The 24606-nt window shown below is 38.0% G+C and overlaps 1 protein-coding gene across 3 annotated transcripts in view; it reads left to right on the forward strand.

Annotated features, from left to right (window-relative positions):
* Positions 1-19809: 19809 nt before the first annotated feature.
* Positions 19810-24606, forward strand: part of LOC121329399 (ephrin type-A receptor 8-like) — a 138055-nt gene continuing 133258 nt past the window's right edge. For all 3 annotated transcript variants that reach the window (XM_041274997.1, XM_041274998.1, XM_041274999.1), the window contains exon 1: positions 19810-19990. In XM_041274997.1, the coding sequence (XP_041130931.1) occupies positions 19906-19990 (85 nt within the window). In that variant the 5' untranslated portion in view covers positions 19810-19905. The remainder of the gene's footprint in view (positions 19991-24606) is intronic.

Here is a 24606-nt window from a genome sequence, read left to right on the forward strand (position 1 = left end):
AATGAACCCACCACAGTCTCACAAGGTCTCAAGGTTGTTTTATATTTGATTCTTTTGTAAAAGTACCAAATAACAAAAACTGTATGCAATTCTTTTTTTTGTTAGTACTGTACTGCATAAAATAACAACAATTTCTTCTTCCAATTTGCTGTGTTTTCCATTCCAGAAAGGTTGTATGAACTGTAACAAGCCTCTTTGGCTGCTGAAACTTGAAACAGGCTTGTAGAATCCAAACCGTTCTTCGGCAGTTCATTTTAATGTATGCCATCCCCAAGCTCTAATATAGGCATTATAGCAAAAACAAACTGCCATGCTGTAAATACACAATTAGAGATCTCGATATGAAAAAGTTGACCAACATGGACAGACTCCTCTATATATCCACATATTCTGGAGATGCAACCATTAATTGGTTATTGATCGGCATGACTTTTACTTTGCGAGCCTCAAACATTGATTAATCCCCCTGGTGCCCTGCCTGTAGCCAGCTACCCAGTAACACATGCTTTACTTGCATATTGCTACACTAAAGCTCTTGCAGTTGTATCGATAAGAAATGTAAGAATCTAAAGAAAACAATTCACATCTTGCTTTTTAATAATGTCATTTATAGTTTTTGTAGTTTTCTTAATGCCTACATTTCACTATGCACGTATTCACTTGTATTTTGAGGCTTTTGAGAATATATATATTTTTTGCTTCTTGCTTTTGAAAAAGGGTTCCCAAGACTATTGTTGACTTACCTGTCCTGATTTTGACAAGAACATTGGTTGCTGATTGCACCTGCACTGTACTTCTATTCTCCTATTAGCTTGTGCTAAAGAATGTAAAGTCCTTGGTACCTCCACTGCTTACAATGGGTATTGGCCATGTGAGGGTATTTTCCATACGATACTGCCACAGACACTGAGCGTCAGGAGGGCTTGCAGACCTGGCGACTCTTCCTTATTTGCAGGGACTCTCACGTTTTGTGGACACTTCTCTCAGACAACTCCCGTGACAGACTAAACAGGGAATAATTTAGTAGGGGAGGCCTCACATTTATTAATGTGCCAGTGCGCTCACAGGATCTTGGATGTATTCCTACACCAACCAAGCCTGACAACAGTTTCTCCTGTTGAGAACTAGCTACAGCCACACTGCCCATACACACGACTGCATTCACTATAGAGACACCACCACCCCCACCTCCCCCCAGATATCTCATATAGATAACCCCCCACCCCCACACAACACACAATGTTATAATAATATTACGATTGCAGTATAATGTCATGATTGATACTATTTAATAACGTATGTCTACAGATCTTTCTCTAATATGTACTGCTGACATAGTGTGTAACTGTCCCAGGGGTGGCCCACCCCTCAAAAGGTTTCTGGTATTACAGGGCTTTAGAATAATACCTTCATGGCTTACGTGACCTGAATCATGGTGACACTACAGGAAACTATCACCATTGTCACAGATTGTGTGTAATTTTGCCAGGTCAAGGTGATCCTTCAGCAATGTGTGTATCTAGTCAGTTAAATGGTAAGATGTGTGTGGCTTATGGAAACAATTTGTAATAGTACCAGGGCTAGTGAAGTGTTTACTTTAAAGCTAAGTTCACAAATTTTTTTTGTAAATCTAGACTGGTTATATTTATACTACAGATTGCACAGTGGTCTGCTTTATTCTCATTCAGGACCAAAATGTCACTTCTTTAGTTATTGAAAAACACATTCCCAAGATACATCGAGCCATTTAGTGATATCTGGATGCATCTGAAGGTTAACAATTGACTGTTTGACAAGGAAAAAGCTTTTGCGATATGTTTACATGAATACATTTTTTGAGGGGGCTCCTGAGTGGCATATCCAGTAAAGGCACTTTGCATGGAGTGCAGATTACACCCTATAGCCTGGCGATCACAGGTTCAAATCCAGGCTATGTCACTGCCAACCATGACTGGGGGTTCAATTGGCAGAGCACTGCCTGGGTAGGGAGGACTTGGGTCATCAGGGCAATCCACAGTTCACCATGCACCAACACCCCCTGTGGCTGATAGGGCACCTGTGAGTCTGCAGTGGAGCCAATCAGATCTGAGTTGTCCTCTGGCACTGTAGGTCTGATGGCTTCACTGTAGATCTGCAGTGCAGACTTGTTTAACAGAGTTGCCAGGGGGTTGCAGAGGTGAACCAAAATTAATAACACAGTTGGGGTTTCCAAATTGGGGAGAAAACTATGGTTAAAATCACTGGCAACAACTACATTTATTTATTTTAAACACTTACAAAATTCACTTTGGACTGACAAGAATGACACAGGATTCACTTAAAGAACATAATTACTAAAATCTACAAAATTAGGGACTAGCTAGTAATTTGAATGAATTGAAATTGAATCAATGTAATAATATAATGAGAATAATGAGTTACTACATGAAGCTAAAATCATGCATGTGCTTACTGTGATGTCATAATGCACAGCTGCATATATGCAGATTTTATTTCATCCTTAAAAACACTTCTGTTTTTCCATCACCATCAGTACCCAATCTTCCAGCAGGCTCCTCTTTATTTGACCATTCTGAGTGTATTGCCAGTGAGCAGTAAAAAGAAAACACCCACTGATGCCGTCTTGCAGATTGGTGTTTCCCTGTCTCCCAGTGATACCACTATACAGTGGCTCTCAAAAGTATTCACCCTCCTTGGACTTTTCCACATTTTATTGTGGTACATCATGGAATCAAAATGGATTTAATGAGGAGTTTTTGCCACTGATCAACGCAAAACAAGTCCATAATGTCAAAGTGAAAAATAAAATCTACAAATTGTTCTAAATTAATTAAAAATATAAAACAGAAAGAGCCGCTACATTTTTCATACATTGCACTTGTGTACCTGTCCGCATGTTACATTACCAGTGTTGGTATGACCTTGTGCATGTTCATTAAAGGAACCCCTCACTAGGGCTACCAGTGCAGGTACCCTAGTGGCGGCCACCTGCAACTGCAACCGCAATTGTGTTGCATAAAACTAAATAATTGCAGTGATCGTGCCAGCTGCAAAATGAAAGGGATACTGCAGACAAATATCTGCACACTGCTTTAATTTAAATGCTTCTGTGAGCAGGTGGGTTTATTTTTATTAAGGTAGCGCCTTTGTTCAATCGGCACGTTGGAGGCTGGACCAGGGCAGCGTATTGTGGCTCGTCGTCTTGGGTGCTCACAGCCAGCAATTTCAAACCTGCTGAGACAGTATAACGAGACACACTCTGTCAATGACAGGCCACCAACCGGGAGACCAAGAGTCACAACACCTGCCCAGGATCGACAGATCATTTGCAGCATCTTTGTGATGTCAGTTGTTAATCAGCACAACAAAAAGTCACCTGCTCTGAAACAGAGTTTCTCATTTTTTGACCACATCTAGTGAATTTTATCCAAATATAAGTGATAAGTTTCTTTGATGCCCAATTATAAGTGATAAGTTTCTTCAATGCTGAAATATATTTGATACATTTCTTCTGATGCTCAGTATATATACACATGAGCTGCAGTTTTACTCGGATATGATTTGAATGTGATTTTCCATTTACAACCGACCACTTTGACAATGGGGGGGTACCAGGAAAATAATACATAGAAAAGGTTAATGTCTCTTTAGGTTAATAAAGGTTAATACATTCTTTTATTCATTTAACATTGTGTCTAATTGGGTAATGCATTGGTATGAACGATGCAGTAACACTGTATCGAGCTTATTTGTCACAGTTAAAAAAAACGACATGTGTCTAACAATGGTATACACTGTTCCCTTGGCTGCACAAATGAGGTTTTTTGGTTTCAAACTCTCATTTCTGTTTTTTCCAGAAAACTCACTGGATGTCAAAAATGGCTGAAACAGTTGATAAAAAACCAAACCGTTCATAACAGACTTGCATCCCTAGTCCATTTGTATGTCACTCTAAAGAACCACTTATACAACTTGGTATTAACATTATTTAGTGAAATTACTGAGATATAGGGGGTGACATCTGTCTGTTCATCCTTAGTATGTATGTCACACTTACACACTTACAGATATCTGGAGAGATAATTGACCTGCTGACCTAGATAGTCATGAAAAAACACCAGTCCTTAAAAAAACACCTGGTTTAATACCAAACCAAACCATACTGAATTTAATTAAATAAAGTTAAAGTTTGGTGAATAGGTCCAAAACTATATTTCATCATTACATTTTGGACACATAGTTTCCTTGGACACAGTGAAAGCGTCAGGCCAGATGGAGTCACACTTCTAAGAGATAACTCAGCATGCTGGTTTGTATTGACTCCAGTCATGTCATTAGGCAGCCACTATACAAACAAACAAACTCTAGCATTCATTATTCATAAAATATTTCCTGCATTTGGAGTCAGTTAAGCACAGACTCTGCTCCTTTCAAACTGCTGGGTATTTACTATTTGTTATGATAAAATGCTCGCCCATTAGGCAGCATAAAAATATATTTTTTATATAAATATCACCAGGAAGCTGCACATCTTTCATCACAGATTTCATGTTGCCCTTTCTGGAGCCCCAGTTACAAATGGGAGAATGGAAATGGAAAATGAATTATGCTGTTCAAAATAATATAGATAAGGACTTTTGTCCAGCACACTATCAGCCTATGAAACAGTTCCACTGTATCTATTTTTAACCTGGTAATGCAATTCTACAGTTACTGGGTATAGCAGTATTGCATAGTTCTATGCACTATAGAAAGACAATGTTCTCTAACACAATAGGATTGCGATACAATGCAGTCCATGCTTGTGTTTTCAGTTTATAACTAGTGCATTGTTTGCTTTGTATGGGTAATGTGAAAAGATGGTATTAGCTTGCATTATAATACAGATCACCTCTGACCCAGTAATGGATAACAGAGTAATCAAATCACCCTGCTATAAAGGAACATTGTCAGAAATGCAATTCCATAGAAACTTTACATCTGATGGTAAACAAGTATCAGTCTTAGAAGACAAACTACTGTGTTTGCAGGATGGGCCCCTGTTCACAAAAGGTGTCTGTGTATTGAATACAGAGGATAGCTTGGAAGACAGCACCAGTTTTTCAGTGCGTTTCAGTGTGAGACAATCAATTACAAGTCACGAGTAGAGCGACTGCAAGCAATACAGTTTGAAGTGGAATTAGTTGAACATGTCGATTAGTTTTCCACTTTTAAATAAATAAATATATGCATGTATTTTAGAATGGATTGTGTTTCATAACACTCTGCTGTTTGTGCACTAGAAAAGCTTGGATTTTTAAAATGTATTCATTAATGGTCTAAAATGTCATTTATATGTTAATGGATTGCAGCTGCACGCTTCACAATTGCTTTACAATCATGTGACCTGTGATTAGTTGACTACCAGTCTCTGTGGTCCAATGTCACTTTTCTATTTGACTAGTTGACTATTCCCCTATTACAAGTACAAAGTACAACACAGAATCCATCCACACAAATAAAACCTTTCCTATAGTATACACCAGAATCTGAAGTTCCAAACCCCAAACATACGAACTGAGTGCTCGGCTGGTGTTCATCTAAATAAAGAGAGAGACTATTCCAGTTACAGTGAGTAGTAGGGTTGGCAAGCAGCAGATACTAGTGTTTTTTTGTTTGTTTTAAAAAAGGGTTTGCAATACTATTCATAAACCAAACACATTACAGAGCGTTGACTAAAGTCAAACATAGTGACCCAAAAAAATTCTTTAATGCCAATGTGTTTGTATCAATTAATTTGTTTTGCACCAGTGCTAGCAGGGCATATGCAGAGTTTTTCGAAAATATTTGTTGAACAATAACATTTCAGATTGGATATGATTGAAAATGACAATAAACACACAAGAAGTTACCTTTTTCTGATGATTTATTTATAGTTTCGAACTCTGACTGTCTTGTGTAGGTGTGATAAACTGTTGCTAGGTACTAAGCATGCCTGCCTATTATGGGATACTTGCTCTGGGAGCACATTACAAGTATCAGTTTTGCATACTGAAAGCACCATTAAAATGTAATTCAAACTAAAATATTGCCTAAAATGTTGCAATTTTTTTTTTTCAAAACATTTGCGGTCTGTATTTACTCTCCCAATCTATAATGTGAGGGCCGCATTCGAACCTGTGCACCTCTTATTTGAATTACTCATTATGGAATAAAACTATGACTCTTGATAGAACATTATATCGGAGCTCCTGACTTCAAATCTGGAATCCTCTTATCCGTTGAGCTTTATATTTGCCTGGTTGTTACATTTAACCCTCTTATTCCCACACCCCCAGCAAAGTTGATGTATATACTGTAGTCTTAGATGGACTAGAGGGGAGGGCTATAGTGGAAAATTATTGAGACGAGGGAAGACTATTGTTACTGACAGGGGGCTGTAATGCCCAAAGCCGCAGTGCTTGGAAATCCAGTCCTGTGATTTGTTAAAACCTCATCATAGGAACAAAAATTATTGCTCTCACATCCTTACACCACCGGGCAATAGTCTCAGCCTGTCATGTGATTTGTTCACATCACTGTCAACCCTGCCCCTTTTCAAAGGAACGTCTCCCACATCCACTCTTAAACAACAAGATAAAATGGCTGACTGAAAAAACTGCCGAACGACGGCTCTGTGACAGAAAATGAATTACAAAACATACTACGAGAGAGAAGAAAGCTTCAAAAACATTTTCTGTTATTTATTTATGTTAGTTATTTATTTATGCTGTATCAGCTATATTTAAACAAAAAAAAAAAAATGGCAAAAATATTTTCAAATATTTATGTCTTTACGGTATATAAAGTCATATTTACTATCCAACCTTGCTTCTCTTATTATTTTGACTGACTCATATATTAAATATGTACTGCAGACTCAGCTCATCGTGGAAAATGAAATGCCCCTCGGGAAGACTATTGTTCCCTCCATAGTCCCCAGTCGGTAACAACAGTCCTTCGGGTCAATCATTTTCCACCACTGTAGACCTCCTGTCCAGTCCATATTTACTATATATACAGGGCTGGCAATGGAACGTGAAACAAGCAATGTGATTGGTCGAGCATGGTTCCAGCTGTTCGTTTATTGGATGGATACAGACAGTTGTGTCACATATTCTAAATCACTGCGCTGCCTCACAGAATTTAAAGTATCGAATGATAGCCATCTTGCTTTTAGTTATGGATGTACAGCTGTAACTATGAAACTGAGCGATGAACTACCCGCATAAAATCCCAAAATTGTAAATAGACATGCCGACTTGGGTGAAGAACAATTAAATTAACTGGAAGATAGCAAACAACAAAAAATAGATACCAAAAAAAATAAAAACTCTGTCTTTATACTGTCACCTCAACTTTGTCAATTAAAAACGGCCATTTAAAAAGGGCGTATCAGGGCGGATTATTATTATTATTATTATTATTATTATTATTATTATTATTATTATTATTATTATTATTATTATTATTATTATTTTGTATTGTGGGAAATATGATTATTAGACAAGACTAAACTAAATGTAGTTAGTGCTAGAGCTAGGTTTCGTTTTGTGTTTATTTAGCTTTACTGTGCTTTAAATGTCAGTGCCTTCTGTGAAAGGACACTGCAAAGAAATAAAGATACAGCTAACCCCCTGTTTGAACCGTGAATACTGCTGTCTGGAATCATTCTTACACTAGAAGACAGTGAACAAGACCCCGGGAATAGTGCTCAAAGCAAGACAAAGACACACGTTGGTGCTTTCACAATACAGTGCACTCTGTTTATAAGAACTACTGCTATAAGAATCAACCGCATATAGTGTCAAAACCACTGGGACAAAATCATTCCTAAACTAACCATGCTAAAATACTCCGCTTATAATAATCAAGCAATCTGTTTATAAGAATCATTTCGGGGCAAACTGACTGCATGCAATTCAACACTGTATCAAGTGCAAATGGCATGTACAACCAATAAAGCTGTTTTTGAATTTGAATTTGATCACATTTTGCGTGATTAGGCATGTACACAGCGTGTGCACTCCACAGCGACTCCCAGTAGAAAAAAAGCAAGTTATGCAGTTTGTGTGTGTCGACATGGCAGGAAAAAGAAAGAAGCGTGAATGCATTGTGCAGGTAAGTTTTTTGTGTTCTCTGTTAGTGAAAATGTGTTTTAATAAAGTGAATGCACATCCATTGAATACATCCCGAGTACAGCAGTGTTGTTATTTGATATGCATGTAGAGGAAGGCGGACTGTGTAGCGACGCGGTGAAGGGAGCTTGTGGAGCTTTGCATCTCCACTTAGTGAAAAACTGTGAGATTTGCATCGCAATTGAACAAAAGGAATGCTTAAATGTAATGGTAGTCGTGACAGTAAAATACTGCACTGTGATTTTAATTCAAAGGCTATTACATGTAACACCGCACAGCAGTTAAACTAGGCACCCTGACGAGACAATCGCTTCTCAAGTATACTGTAGTAAAATAGGATTCTGCAGCCTTGAGTAGACATAACCATGATCACATAACAAGCTGCTTACCCATGAGGACTTGTTTTGATTGCTTTGATGTATTGTCCTCAGTGGTTGAGCACTATTGACATTTTTACACTGTATTTAAACTGTTGATGTGCAGAGGCACTTTTGCTAATTGTAATCATATCGGTCTGCTTTTAAGAATCAGCCACTTACAAGAATGAGATGATATATATATATATGATCATATATATATATATATATATATATATATAGTAATATGGCAGGGTGGGGGTTAAAATCCTTCCCTGCCTAAAACATGTGAGAATGTATATACGTGTTAATTGTTGAATTATTAATTATCCCCTGCACCTGGTGTGTATTGTAAGTTAAAGCCAGGTGCAGGGTATTTAAAGAGAGCAGCCAGTCTGTTCAGGGCTGTGGTGTGAAGAGCCTGGTTGTGAGTGTGTGCAACTGTCAAAAGGTACTGTGTGAAAGCCTTTGTTGGTGTGTTTGGTTTTGTTAGTTTTTTAAAACAGGTAAACAGCCTAGATGTCCTGGTTTATAGTTAGGTTCCTGTGTGTTTGGTTAGTGCTCAAAAAAGGGCTAGGTGTTTTGTTTGTATTTTGTTTTGGTGTTTATTAAAAACAGTGTGCAAGCGCTGCTTAAAAACTTTCATTTCTGTGTCCTGGGTCTACGTTTTTAAAGGGGCAATGTACCGTGTGAGTTGCAGTTCTTTTACTATATATATACATACACACACACATCTCTGGAAAAAATTAAGAGACCACTGCAAAATTATCAGTTTCTCTGGTTTTACTATTTATAGGTATGTGTTTGGGTAAAATGAACATTTTTGTTTTATTCTATAAACTACTAACAACATTTCTCCCAAATTCCAAATAAAAATATTGTCATTTAGAGCATTTATTTGCAGAAAATTACAACTGGTCAAAATAACAAAAAAAGATGCAGTGTTGTCAGACCTCGAATAATGCAAAGAAAATAAGGTCAGATTCATTTTTAAACAACACAATACAAATGTTTTAACTTAGGAAGAGTTCAGAAATCAGTATTTGGTGGAATAACCCTGATTTTCAATCACAGCTTTCATGCGTCTTGGCATGCTCTCCACCAGTCTTTCACATTGATGTTGGGTGACTTTATGCCACTCCTGGCGCAAAAATTCAAGCAGCTCGGCTGAACGGTTATGTTTGCAGAATTAACAATTATTTAGACTTAAGTTTTGCGGTTATCGTAGTTAGAGAAACATTTTAATAACCGGTAGATGGCAGTTAAAAATGCTGACACTTTGAGTTTAGTTCAATATTGGTAGTGTGATAAAAGGTCAAATGCATGTGATAAGTTTGCATACTGTGTTTACTTGTTGTTCATTGGTTGTTGCATATCCTGTGTCTGTGTTGCTGTAATGGACCGCAGTGTTGTGGGTCATTTTCTTGTGACAGCCTGTGTGAACACCATCTCAATTGTGATCCGGTTTACTTAGTGGATATCTCATGGCACTGTTTACAAAATAAGATGCAAAGTTAACCACAGGCAAAGCAACACCTGAAGGATCTGATTTTCTGTTTTGCAACAGTGCCATAAATACTGGAATCCGATAACTTACAGTAGAGAAACTAGCCCTTGCAGAGCACAGGCTAGTGCAGGTTTGAAACCAATGTAGTTTTATTAATTGATATCACTGATACCTTTTGTGTGTAACATAATCTCGCCCTTAAAACATTCCATTTCCTTTTTGGTATTGAAGTGGAAGATTCAAAATGATACATCATTTAGATACTTTTGCTGGTAACTGCATAGTTTACAGCATTTTGTCTCATACAAGTGTCCATATATTTTGCTTTAATAGTATCTGAATGATCATATCCTTTCACTGTAGTTACATCATAGCCTCAGTTTTCTACCCAGTGGCAATGAATGCTTACATTGTGTAAACGAATGTTTACAAATAGACAGGCCACAGCATAACTAAAGCCTTAATGCCATTTTAACAGAATAATTAAAGAAGAACATGTTAATAATAACCACTGACCTTTCCTTCTTGTTACACATAGTAATTAACAGCCTTGTTAATTGTGTGTGTACAAGCAGAAAAGCACCGCGTCCTTTGTAGTAGGCAATTAAACCGTGTTTTTGAAACATATTTGTTTTGTGTGTTTACATAAAAAAAGCTGAATACATTTTTAGACAATTCTCTAAATCCTCCAACTCCAAAAAAAGGAACTGTTTCAGTGACAATAGCATAGCTGCTTCTAACTGCCTGATAACTTAGAAGTGGTCTCAGGGGCTTTTTTCTGAGAATTTACTAAAGTCTTTTCACAGTAGCAGCACAGGCAATTTAGCATTATGATTGAATGTACTGTGGGTTGTGAATCATTGATCAAAAGTACACAGCTAATTCAATGTCAAACATACCAGACATAATGCTCATTGCATTAAAGAAGTGATAATGAAGCCTTTAAGATCACATTCTGTGCAACACATGTACCTCACACCTTTGGTCTGGTTGTATTTAATGGCACCCTGGGGACATCAATGTTATCATAATCCTCCTCAACGAGATAGTCGAAACATTTGCCATTGAAGTTATTTCACTTCTAGTCGAAACGTTTGTCATTATATCTCATTAGCACAACAACCTCCTGTGTCCTGCTGAAAACACTTACCTCTCATTAGCACAACATCCTCATGTATCCTGCTGAAAACTCTTACCTCTCATTAGCACAACATCCTCATGCACCCTGCTGGAAATATGATCCTAATGAGAGCAAAGTGTTTTTAAAACCCTGGTTGCTTAATCTTCAGTTGGATTAGACATTTCTATTTTTTGCATACAGTATTACAAGTTACTGATGTTAGATACTCTAATTATTTTTTGATATAGATGCTCTTTAATCTGTCTTGAAGCTCTCCAAGAAGGTGTTGGATCTCAAACTTTTTTTCTTGCTTATGCTTATTGCTTATTCAATAAAACATAAAGATCTGTGCACAGTTCATGAATCGTTCACATGGGCTGGTGTACTGTTCCAGAGGGAGTCTTTTCAGGCTTGGCCCTCCAGGTTTCAATAGCTGTGTAACATCTGCCGCAAGATGATTGGCTTGGCCATGGGAATGGGCTGTCGTCTGAGTTGAGTTTGAACTCTAGCGGGTCACATCTCCTGTCTTCTCCTGGTTACAAGTCAGGTGGCATGAGTTAAATTAAGGGGAAAAAATGTGTTATAAAAAAGAAAGTAATATATTCAATATATTCACAATAAAATAGCTCTCTCATTGCATTTTGGACTGGCAATGCTTGTGTTTCTGTGATGATATTGATGTATGGAACCCCCTATGGCACTTTAGCAGTGACTCAGTCCAGGACCTGTTCAACCTCTCTGGGTGGCCCAGTTGAGGGATCTCCCTTGCTGGCATAGTGAGGCAGCAGTGCTGGCTGAGGTCATGCTTGGGTTGCCCCAGCAGTAAGGATTGTTTCTTTAGGCATGGTCCTGTGGATTGATTGGTCCCTTGGGCTGCTCAAGGAGTTAAGTGATGGGGGCATATTAGATATAGGAGGATATGAGTTAGGGGTTTGTGTGGCAAACAGCTTTATGGTTGACCACTGACTGTGTATAAGGATAATTAGAAAAAAAAGTTAATGTTAACTTACAGATTTTGCCCTGACCTAGGATTACGCTTCAGTAAATGTTGACCTATAATTTATATAGTAGTTTTGTTTAATAAATATTTAAACTATAATATTGAAACGCCTTCATGATTGCTTGTATAATTATATGTATTTTGTATATCTATAACAGGCATATCTGGAGTTTGAATGTTCTTATAAAGCCAAGGTATCTATTCTGCACATGGAACTGGTTTCATTAAAGCAGTCATCGACACAATTTCAGCATGAAATCAATTCTCTTTTATGTAAAGGAATTAACATGTTACATAATACACAGTGGTTTACTTAAAGCTGGATGCAGTATTAATCAAAACTTCTGCAAAAAAAGTGGCATCCTGCAAAACAACCGACTTTTGTTGGTTCACAAAATCAGGGGCCCTACTGTATGAAATCATAGTGTACTTTGACATAGGGGCCAGATCTAAAGTACAGACTTCCACTATACATCACTTTGGGAACGAGCAGTGAGATTGTTATTGATTTGAAGTCATAATCCTACCTTGGAAAAGGCACAGTGTTGCCTCTGCAGATTATATATAGGAAAGAGTGTTGTTCCAATGAGCTGCATAACTTCTGCATGGTACATTATTATTATTCCAAAATGCGGGGTGCATGCATGCTGCAGTGGATTTGTAGTTCGACTGTAGACCTTAAAATGACCTTAAAAAGTGTGTTTGCTTTAAAGTGGTTGTAACTAACAACATAAATCCATCAATCTTACCTATTTTACACTTCCAATAGCTACGCTGGGGCCAGTTGCACTAACGAGATAAAAATAAAAACCTGGATGGGATCTGGGCTCACTGGAGCCGGATCTTGAGAAGGCGTTGTACTAAACGGATTATGATCAGGCTCCGCCGATCCGATTCTGGCGCTGCGCATTACGTAATCAGGGAAACTGACCAATGAGAAGCGAATATTCGTGGCACAGCGTTTAAAGATTCTGAATGTCAGAATATCAAGTACATTTAATTTAAAACGACATAAATCCCGTCTATACTTTAAAAAAATAATAATTTAAATCCCGTCCATACTGGAACCTATTAGAAGCAACTACTACATTTATAATTTAAAAATCCAACGCTTCTATAAACAGATTGACTACGTTAATATTTGGTTGTTGTTTTTTTAACTTCTAAAAGGTGTATAATAAATGTTAGCGTTCACGGTCGTGTGTATTTTCTGACGGATACACTTACAATGCTGTGTTCTTTACAGCGGTCAGTTAGCCACCAAACACACACAGCTCGCTGCAGCATCGGTTCGGAGCAAATTACCAACACATTCTGAGCAAACAGAATCAAGGGCTGATGATAGCGGCCACTAGAATAATGTCGCGGACAGGCAGAGATCGAAGCTGTTAGGCAGCTCATTAAGAAACAAAAGGGAATTGACCAAAACATTAAAAAAAAAACAAAACAAAAGAACAAACAGCGTTCAAGCTGATTAAACTGATTAAATTGTAATCAATAAAATGATAAAGGTAGTATGACTTTGTCAGCACACTAAACGTGTGTCATAATATTTAGTTATGAGGCTTTGTCACTTAGTCAGGTCTACTGTATATGGTATATTGTAGACCTGACTGAGTGTTTTCTATATAATGATATTTTCTTAATATAGTATTTATGGCTACTTTTAAATGCACCGTTACTTAGATGACATCAACGTTTTCTAAAACATTAAAGTATTTCCGTTTTCATATAATAATCTGAGGGAAACATTTTTGTGAAATCCTGCAAATATTTGAAAAGTTTATTAAGTTATCGTTATGTCGATCAATTATCTAAATACAGAGGGCCTATTTAAAGATTACTTTAACAATTGTAAAAAGAGTTTCCTTTAGGTATTATGATGGTGTCTGTCAAACATCTTCGCTGTTTAATATATATTATTCGTTTCGTTTAATTCATAACCAACCAGTACAGCAGGATCAGATTGGGAGCTGAGTTTTAAATGGATGAATTACATTATTTTGTTTATTCCTTTGTTGAAAACTAAAAACAAGTAATTTCTCAATTTATAAAACATTCAATGAAGCTCTGATCCCACTCTCATCTTGGTCTGAAGCAAGATCGAAATAGGATCAGATTTTGAGCCGAAACTGAGCTCAAGATCACCTCTGATCCTTTTAGTGCAACCCATTACGTCACAGGATCAAGATCGGAGCCTGGATTCAGGATTGGATCCGTTTAGTACCACTGGCCCCTGGTCTCTAATGTGCAGTTTTGAAAGAAACGCCTGTTATACCACACAGTCATTTTAAAATATGATATCTGGTATCATGTTAGGTTAAGGAAAAATGTCAAGCAATCTGTTAAATTTGCACTTCCTGGGTCATGTCACCTCAGCAGTGTCTTCTGGGTCAAATCAAGTTACTGAATGAAAGCATGTCAGTCAATAGAAGAAGCAGCTTCTGGTTAATAACAGGATAGCTATTGAATTGGTAGGGACAATTTCTCCCGCCTGATGAAATGACCAAGGAAGTGCAACTATATCTGAAAGCATGGCTTACATACTAAGTGTAGTGTCACATATGGGGGGTGATGTAAGGATACGTGCAAAGTAATTAGCAGAGCAGGTGCAAAACCTCCATAATGCATCATTTGCAATCATTAATCCATTAAAATTATATTGAAATGCATTCAGATGAAGAAAAGAGCATGGCATTGGCAGGGATCTGGATACTTATAATGTGATGTAAGGATTTTGCCTTGCACTTAGGCAACTGTTGACCCTTTCAAAACTTTACACCTCTTCTTACATGGTGCAAACCATTGTGGAAACGAGTAACTAAGAGCTGTATAGAAGCAGACACCTGGAGATACTTGTCATTGGCTTCAGGATGGCTGCTGGTACACTTCCCGATGCAACGACACTTGGCTGTTGTTGAGACGAGGCAAGAACATGTTCTGTGGAGAAGGGTAAGACAAAGAAGACCCTGCATATTCAATCCCAGGGTCACTTTGTTTGGGATGCTGAAGGATGCGGTGCTGAAGCATTATCGTCTCACTCCGCAGGTCATCCTTGACCTCATAGCTGAACTGAGGGATGAGCTAGACCCCAGCCTCAATCTGCGGACCGCTATCCCTGCATATGTGAAAGTGCTGTGTTTTTTTGCACCACTTAGCCACTGGTTCCTAGGCACATTTCTGGATGTCATGTTAAAAAGGGCAGGCCAATACATATTATTTCCTAAGGATACTAGTATAGCATGTTGGCTGAGGCTTTTCCAAACAACTTATTCTGAGTGACTTCAGCCATAAGGACTCTCTTTCTTTCTTTTCCGTGCACCATGAGGACTTTGCTGCCCTTCCTCTGACATATATATTTTTTTGTTTGTATTTTTGTGCTCCACAAATGTCATACAGCGCCTACTGCTCTCTGTACTCCTAATTCGGTCTCCTCTGGGCTGCAAGTACGGCCAGTAAACAGACTGATGCACTCACTGAGACCCTCATTATCATATTTGTGCGTGTTGAGTCATTTGCATTGCTCTTAAGTTTACACAGGGTGCAGTGCAATATAATTGCCTGGCAGCAATGCAATTTGAATTTTCCATCTGCAATTATTTCCACTAGGCCTATACTTACATCACCCACATGATGTATTAAAGTATAACAGGTGTTTCTTTTGCTGCACATTTGAAACACATTTAATAAACAGAAGTGCACAACAGGTAAGAATTATTTTGTTAGCTGCAATCACGGTCTGGTTATTATATAAATGATATCATGCTAGTAGCTTTGTATATCACAAAAAGTGAAACATAATTAGAGTCTATTGCATGCCTTTTGATAAGGTAGTGACCCACATAGATATAATGTATCACGTTTGCAATGAGCAGTGGGGTCTGGAAAGTGGTCATTTTACACAGCATGTGTTTATGCAGGGCTGGCCCTAGACACAGGTTTCACTGTGTTTGAAACAGAGCCCTGCCGTAAATGACTTTAGGTCAGTCTAGTTGACATCTGATCCCCCCAAGGGAGTCCTAGCCTCGTGTAAATAATGCTTCAACAAAGTCAATAGGCTGCAATGAATGAGATTACAGATAACCACAGGTAGAGGCAGAATGTTTTATAATAATATACTGGGTTGTATTGCTCATATTAATATGAAGACTATTATATAATACTTTATGCATTCCACAGCTACCTAAGAGGAGCACCAGCCAAAGAGATTATAAATCCTACATCATGCAGAAAAGAAGCAGGCAGTGTAGCCTAGTGGCTAGAGCTGGGGAGAGAGAGACAGAGATGTGCTAAGCTTAGTTGTAGTTACTGATACAGGGAAGGCATTTACACCTCATCTCTTTGCTTGCATGCAACTTCACAACTGTGTACCAACTCTCAACCACACTAATGGAAAAGAAAAAAAAAAAAAACTTTTAAAAACTCAAATTCTGAACCAAACACTGTGTGGGTCATAGTTAATTTCTTGAGCTGTACAAGCTCTCGGTGTCTTCTTAGTGGCTGGGGATGTAGGGAGGCTGTGGGAGAGGAGGGGCAGGTTAAGAGATGCACTACTCTGGGTAGTTCAGACAATCATCTACCTAGGAGTCTCCCCAGGCAGCCAATGCTTATTCTTTTTATTTTGTCAGAATGAAATGTTGTGTAATCCTTTCAACTCCATCTGCTCTGTGTTATAGAAATATATGGAGCCAACAATGTTGAAAGGTTACAGAATCACTTGGTATTTAGCAATTTAGAATTGTCTGGGCTATCACTTCAGCTCAAAAGCTTGTTACAGAGAACAGCAGAGAAGAATGAACGCATCTCAGTACTACAGCAACTCTAACACAGGTCAACCCTCTCTGTAAATTTCATGAGTTGCGTAACATTTTTGCAACATTCATTATAACATCGAGACAATTTTGAAATGCCCTTTATCTGGGGAAAAAGAACATTATGAAAATGCATGCAATTACGTTGCATTTCAGTGAGTGATTCCAGGGTTAGAGTGCAATTGTTTCCTGTGTTCACATTATATTTTATTCTCTTGTTCCTTCACTTGCTGTTTTCTCTTACTATCAAGAAAACCGCTGTCATTGATTCAAATAACATTTAGTACAATGATGCAAAAATAACACATTTAAGCTACCCATCCAAAAATATTCATTAAAAACCATTGAAAGCAACACTACACCATGCGCACAAATAGGTTTTTCTTGATTGTTCCAGTGTTTTTATTCTTTCAGCATGTATGCAGCAGTAGAGGACTGTAAACTTCAGCTGCAGTGCTCCCCTGTGACTAGATCTGTGATCAATAACACTATCTAGAATGCAACAATATGCCATATTGAAAGACATTCAGTAAATATATAGGCTCTTTAAAAACCCCAAATATTCTTATACATGATTCTGACCACACTTACTGAATTACCCACACTCAGTGAATAGGGCTCATGTTTAAAAGAAAGCCACAGGTCAAGGATGGAGATGGATTTGCACTGTGTTGTAGTAGAATAAGACCTCATAAAGCACTTTCACTAAATCACTATACTCATATCTCTTGAAATATATGTAAACTGATACTGTATTATACAAATAGCTTACTTTAAGTGTGTGCTTATAGTTTTCCTTGACATTAAAGACATTTTCTAAGCATCACTGACTAGTGCCATGTCAACATACCATGTAAAATCACTGAAAAATAGACACTGCCTTCTATGCCTTCAAAATGCTGTATATTAGCTGAAGTTCAAGCTCACAGGCTTGCTCTTCACTTACTATACAGCTTGCCTCAGTGTATTGGTGCCCACCCCACCAGCCTCTCAGTTGGCTTGTCTTCATTCAATTCAGGACTAATCTTTACTGATTGACAGACCTGTATCCAAAAATAAAACTTAACCCTGTTCTCTTGCTTCGTAGTGCATCACTAACTCCAGCAACTAATAGAACATGATTTGGCGTCTGTCCATACTGATTGACAGGTAACTATAGCCAATCAGGTTTTTTAGTATTTAGTGACAATGGTTAATCTAAGATAGGCGCGCACATCACTGAAATTGAGGAGTGAGGAGTGTTAGAAAAACCATGAAACTCCTCATTGCTCTACGGCAGACTCTGCTGGCCAGGCACCTTGTGAACTCAAGCAGACACCTGCAGGGCTGGCCTTTGTCCTCAGCTCAAGCAGACACCTGCAGGGCTGGCCTTTGTCCTCAAGAGGCCAGTAGCTCACTGACATCCGCTCTCCAGCTCCTGTGTGTAAAGAGTCAACTGGCCTGGGGATCCGAGGATGCCCGTTGGCTATCAGTTCTCCTGAGCTGTGGTGAGGTAGCATAATTGGATATCTGAATTGGGACAGGGGCCATTGTGGAGCAAGCCTGACCTGTATGACTATCTTTATTGTAACAGTACAGACCCTTTAGGATTGAACCACAGAGGCTCACCAGCCATCTGCATGTAGTGGATCAGCACTGTTAATAACAGACTGCTTCCGTCTCCAGCGCTTTCCATAAAGCAACATTCATACCCACCGCGTGCAGAACAATGTTTGCAAAGCCACGTGAAGTCCAGCTTTCTCCTGATGTCCTCCCTCCCCCATGTACTGTATATCCTTGAGAGAACAAACAGTACCGATACAAACAGTTTAATACTCCAGCTGTTTGATATAAAACAAGAACAGCAGGAAAATAGCAGAACTTGTCACCACGTAGTTTCATTCTACCAATCCCCCTATATCTAGAATAAGCATGGCATTTCCAAGCGTTCCTCTCTTATTACTCCCCCACCCCATTGCAAAACTCTTATAATAGAGGCAGCTGTGCTCCCAGTAGGGTAATGATGTGCTATCAGAGCAGCTTGCCCCAGTGAGGGGGCTGTTCTACTCTGCAGCGGGACACCTTGCCCCTGCAGGGAGAAGCAGACTGCACCCGGCTGCACACGGATGAGAACGCAGTGTTCATAAGACGCAAATTTCTCTAAAACATGCAACATTCTATTTTTAATCAAAATTACATAACTCTGGATATCAGTATAAATGCTTTCCTTTTTTTCTTCTGTTTCATATAAAATACTTGCCTGCTGTAATATAATGAACACTGTTGCATTATATCTGGGCGGACCAAAAGCAGCTTGAACTGTTTCAATGCATATACATTATAGTGTTACTGTACAGTATATTATATCAATTCTATTTATGCACATATTCAGCTGTGTTAAATTCCCACAGTAATTGCATATTTACTGTTTAGTTTATTTTAATAGTATTTATACGTATGATTTATGTATTGTCATTATTTATGTGCTCATTGATTTTAAACACTGCTTCAGGAATCTTGGAAACATTTTTTTTTTTTGTCAGATTGCTTTAGATCAAGTGAATCAATACACAATTATGGGTATGTTGTGTTAGTGGTTTCTGCAGTACTGACTGCAATTTCCATTGCTTCAGATAGATGAACTACAGAATGTGTGCTAAGTAAATCCTGAAAAGAAAAGTCCCTAAATGCAAACGCTAGTACCCTGGCAGGCTTTAGCATTCATTCAGGAATGAATAGTGTTAAAAGAATGTTTGGTTGGAAACACTGCGTTTGGTTTGTGGAAGTACAAAGTCTTTGTTCTAATTGGTGGGTACATTGTGACAGGCAGCCTGTCCACTCCCCTGTGCCGTGTGTGTTTGTGTGTGTCTAAGTGCAGTCAGTTTAAAGTCTATTGAATGTGCTTAGAGTTCGTCTTCCAGCAGGCTCTGTTTGTACACAGAGAGATAGCCCACTGCACAGGGTGTTGTTTAAACAATGGCTTGGGGATTAGGGCTGTATGCTTGCTTCCTGTGGACTATCAACTTTAAAGCTCCATGCACCGAAGCTACAAACAATGAAGGTAAGCCAGTGTGGATTAGGGCTATTGTGCCACTTTGTGCAGGATTTCAGTAGAATTAGGTTAAAACTGGATGGCAAACTGCACAGCTTAGTGCTTGCTGCTCTTGAAATTGCCCGCAGATGTACTGTAGTGTATGTGTTTCAGATGCTGGATGTACTGTATAAAAATCAGTAAAGACTAGCAAAGTTCCCTGCAAATGTTAACTACACAACTGTAGCTGAGCATATGGAAATAGATGTTGGGGACAACAGAATTTAAAGGAATTTAGCAGATCTTATAGCCTTCATGGCTATGTATAGTGATTAAGATACTTTTAATTTCTTGTTGTGCACACTTTATTTTTTGGAGCATTTTAGCCAGTGGTCTAAATTTGAGTTTGTTAAATAAACTGTTTTTGTATTTTGTATTTTGAGCGCCTAGTGATTCTGTCTAGTTTTAGTGGAAGACAGTGTCAAAGTTTGGGTTTATTGCTTCTCTTTATAAGAAAATACACATGCCAGTAAATAATGAAGTAAGCTAGAAGCATCATGACTTTTTTCTCTTTTCTTATGTATCTGTCACAGGATATTTCAAATAGATTTTTTGTAGCACATCTGTCTAATACTGAATAATGTCACTTGGTCTTGAGTGAGCAGCCAGGTGTTTTCACTTCAAAGGGAGTCGTGGTTTGTAGTAAAATAAGGCTTGGGAACAGGGTACCTCTATTGGTGATGACAACAGTAAGTAAGGAGCCATTGCAAGCTTCTTCAGCTTTTATCATTATTAATGCTTATATTAATACAATGATACAAATGCATAGGAGCACAGTATGCACACTCAAGAGTGTTGCATCCTTCATATCCCCATGCTGGGATTTTAAACAGAGCAAAGGCTGGACACTGGCGCGATTTGGTTAGCGCTGGCCACTCCATGGACAGGGTTAGCTAATCAAGAGAAAACAACTTTCCCTTTAATGTGGAATACCTTTTACTGCACATGCTGATTCGGTGATTTTTTGATAATAATACAATAAGCATTCATAATTTCCATGACAGTAAACATCCCACATTTGGAGCTTACACTATCTATTGGGTACAGTGCAGAAATTGTGTCTGTGTAATAAGAAATGTAATGAACGCGATTGGTGCTGTGAAAAAGTGAGATTTCTGTGAAACTATTTTTTTTTTTAAATAAATAAACTTCATACTTCATAATTACTAGAAGTATTTTTTTTAATTTTATTAAGCGTTATAATAGAATAGATTGTAAATAGGGGTTCTTGTTTTAGAGCCGATTGTAAATAGGGGTTCTTGTTTATAGTAGATTGTAAATAGGGGTTCTTGTTTTAGAGCCGATTGTAAATAGGGGTTCTTGTTTATAGTAGATTGTAAATAGGGGTTCTTGTTTTAGAGCCGATTGTAAATAGGGGTTCTTGTTTATAGTAGATTGTAAATAGGGGCTCTTGTTTAGAGTTAAGCCCCATTTAAAGCCCCATTTCTATCCCCTCAAATGGAAGTTTAAAAATGTTGTTCCAATTAAAATAGAAAATTGTGTGAATTTACCTGTCCAGAGTATTTTATTAATATTGTGTAGCTATTATAATTTTTGGAATACTTTCTACTTTCTTCAACAATGGTCTTTTTTGTAATACGTGTATTAAATGGAGTATTTTAAGATGCTTTTGATGTTTTTCATTAAAGAGAATCCGATTTTAAAATTCAGATTTTAAAGCCTATTAAACCCATTTCTGAAACTCAAAATCAAACCTTTTTTTATTAAGAGTAAATCAAAAACGTGACACAACCAGAACACCCTAATCATAAATGATATATGTGCACATGGATATCAATATCTTTAAACTTGAGGTTAATTAATTAATTGCAGGGAGAGCTAACCTTGCCTCTGTAGTTACACAACTCGCTTCTTATACACATATACACATCTGGGAGCATACACATTTATATCAAATTAAAGTCTCCAATGCTGTGAAAAATACTCAGAGAACAATTGTGGTTGAAAAAAATAATAATGTAAATCATTGTCTGCACAGATACAAATGACATTTACCTCTTATTTTACAAAATTCAAGTTGAAATATTATATTTAGTAATAGAAGTGTTGAATGGTTTTTCTGGCTGTCTGTTTAATTAAATATATGAATGTACCCATCTTTCCAAATACTGTATAGATTTAGTAATTAAATGTGTATGTTTAAATAGAATAAAAATGTTATATCTCCCTTGAAATGACAGAACACATATCGCAGTTAAACTAATGCAAGCACTTTTGAAATCTATTACTGCATGTGGCTTTACCAATATTGTGACAGTGCTTGACAGCCTACGTCTCCGATTTGCCAAAATAAAACATGAAAAAAAATTCTAGCAAAGCGTTTTTCTCCCCCGGGAGATCAAAAATAATTAAAGTACATAATTGCATAATATTCCTGGAGTTTATATAGAGGTATCATCGCGATGGCAGGAGAGCCTGGGTTCACTCGATAATTAGGCTTGACCAAGCAGAGTTCAAGGAGGGTTACTAGCAATTTCCTTGGCACAGATGTTCAGTGTAAACCCAAGATGCTTCTATTTTAATATAAATTCAGCCTGTAGGGCATTGTGCTGAGAGTCAAGCAATTTTTTTGTATATGTGTGCTTGTTACTGTATATACATCCTGCTTTAAAAGTTGGAAAACCCATAGACTGCATATTAAGCTCTTACATGTGAATTGAAAGGGTTAAGGGTGGAATGAAATTGCATTTCTGGGTTGATTTAATGCCAGTCTTTTGCTAAATCTGCATGAATTAAAACTAATGTCCACCCACTGATGCCAGGCACTAAGTACAATGCAACAAATACGATTTCGCTATAAATCAATAGCACAGTGAAATAATAAACTGAGAACACAAATATAAAACCACACAGAAGCTAAAATAATAGTTTTAAAGGGCTAATAGGATTTTGCACATAAAGAAGACCTGAAGTATATATTAGTTTGCAATATGATAAAGATATCCTTCATGCACCCTGCATCAGAAATGACAGCTGGGAAAGAAATACAAAATAGTGCTTTCATGAAGCTCCTTGTATTAATTGCTCAACCCAGCTCTTATTTTCTGCACCGCTAACCTAAATAAATATCTTGATTGTTAGCTGTAATAGGGCTGAGCAGGGGTTGTCAAGTCCTTTTCCTGGTAAAGGCACGATCACATTATGCGCAGGTTGAGATATACAAGGCATTGTCACATTGTGTGCAGGTTGAGATATACAAGGCATGATCACATTGTGTGCATGTTGAGATATACAAAGCATAATCACATTGTGTGCAGGTTGAGATATACAAGACATGATCATGCTGTGTGCAGGTTGAGATATACAAGGCATGATCACGCTGTGTGCATATTGAGATATACATGATCACGCTGTGTGCAGGTTGAGATATACAAGGCATGATCATGTTTTGTGCAGTTTGTTATACTGTCCAGCTGCCTCCTGAGCTCAAAACCAGACTATGCACTGCACACTCAATAAAAAAGGTTGGGCATTTAGTAGAAAAGATCTTCTTTATTTATACATTTACAATCAAGAGGAGGCGATTCGGCTCAGCTAAGCTCACCTGGTTCCTATATGCTGATTGATCTCAGAACCTAGTCAAGTTGGGTCTTAAAGGATCAAAGTGTTTCTACCTCATAACACTACTAGGTAACCCATTTCATCCCCTCACCACTGTGTGAAGAAGAGTCAACTTCCCTCTGTCCTAAGTCTATCTCAACTTAATTTTCAACTGTGTCCCCTGGTTTTGGTTTCTGTAAAGTATTTGTTCAGGTCAACTATGAACTTCAACAGAGGAGTAAAGGAATTCAGAATGGACATTCTCATTCTGAGTTTTGGAAGCTTTTAATTCAATTTGCACTTTTCATTTGTAGATTTGTTTAAAAGACAAACAAAATGAATTTGTTGATCATAGCTAAGCCGTAGTGATTATTAGTCCACATTATAAAATTACCAAATGACAGCCTAATTGCGTGAGAGATTCCCAGGATATCTGAGTGTTTCAGGTGAGGATTGAGCTGAGAGGGGGAGCATGACACCTGTTTGAACTGAGTGCTCTGCAGTCTATCAGCGTTTACGAATAATATATTTCTAAACACTTACCACCTACTCTCAGGAGTCAAAGTGAAAAAAAAAAAAGTTATGCATACCATGATGATCGGCAGGACAGTTATATTGTAAAACGTCTGATACAATGTTCATATCAACACAAAATATAGGGAGATGTTGAAATAGACCCTAATACCCAAGACTGGGATGGTTAGGAACTTAAAAAATGTACAGCTTAAACACTACATCATTCATGGAAAACAGCAAGCATGTATTACTGTGACAATCAGGCAGGGGTGAAAAGAGCTTGAAACACTACTTTACACATAACTTAGAATATATTCAATATACTGAGCAGTCCTGATATCCGTGGGTAGGTCGTTCCACCACTGAGTGGCAAGGGTGGAGAAGAGGTGGGTTCTGAGAGTGGGGGAGCGGAGGGGGGTACAGCTAATCTGCCAGTGGTGGAGGAGAGGAGGGGGCGAGAGGGGGTATAGAGAGAAAGTCTGGAGATAAGAGGGAGCAGAAAGGTCAAG

This window comes from Polyodon spathula, chromosome 16, assembly GCF_017654505.1.
Source record: "Polyodon spathula isolate WHYD16114869_AA chromosome 16, ASM1765450v1, whole genome shotgun sequence".
NCBI classification, from domain to species: Eukaryota; Metazoa; Chordata; class Actinopteri; order Acipenseriformes; family Polyodontidae; genus Polyodon; species Polyodon spathula.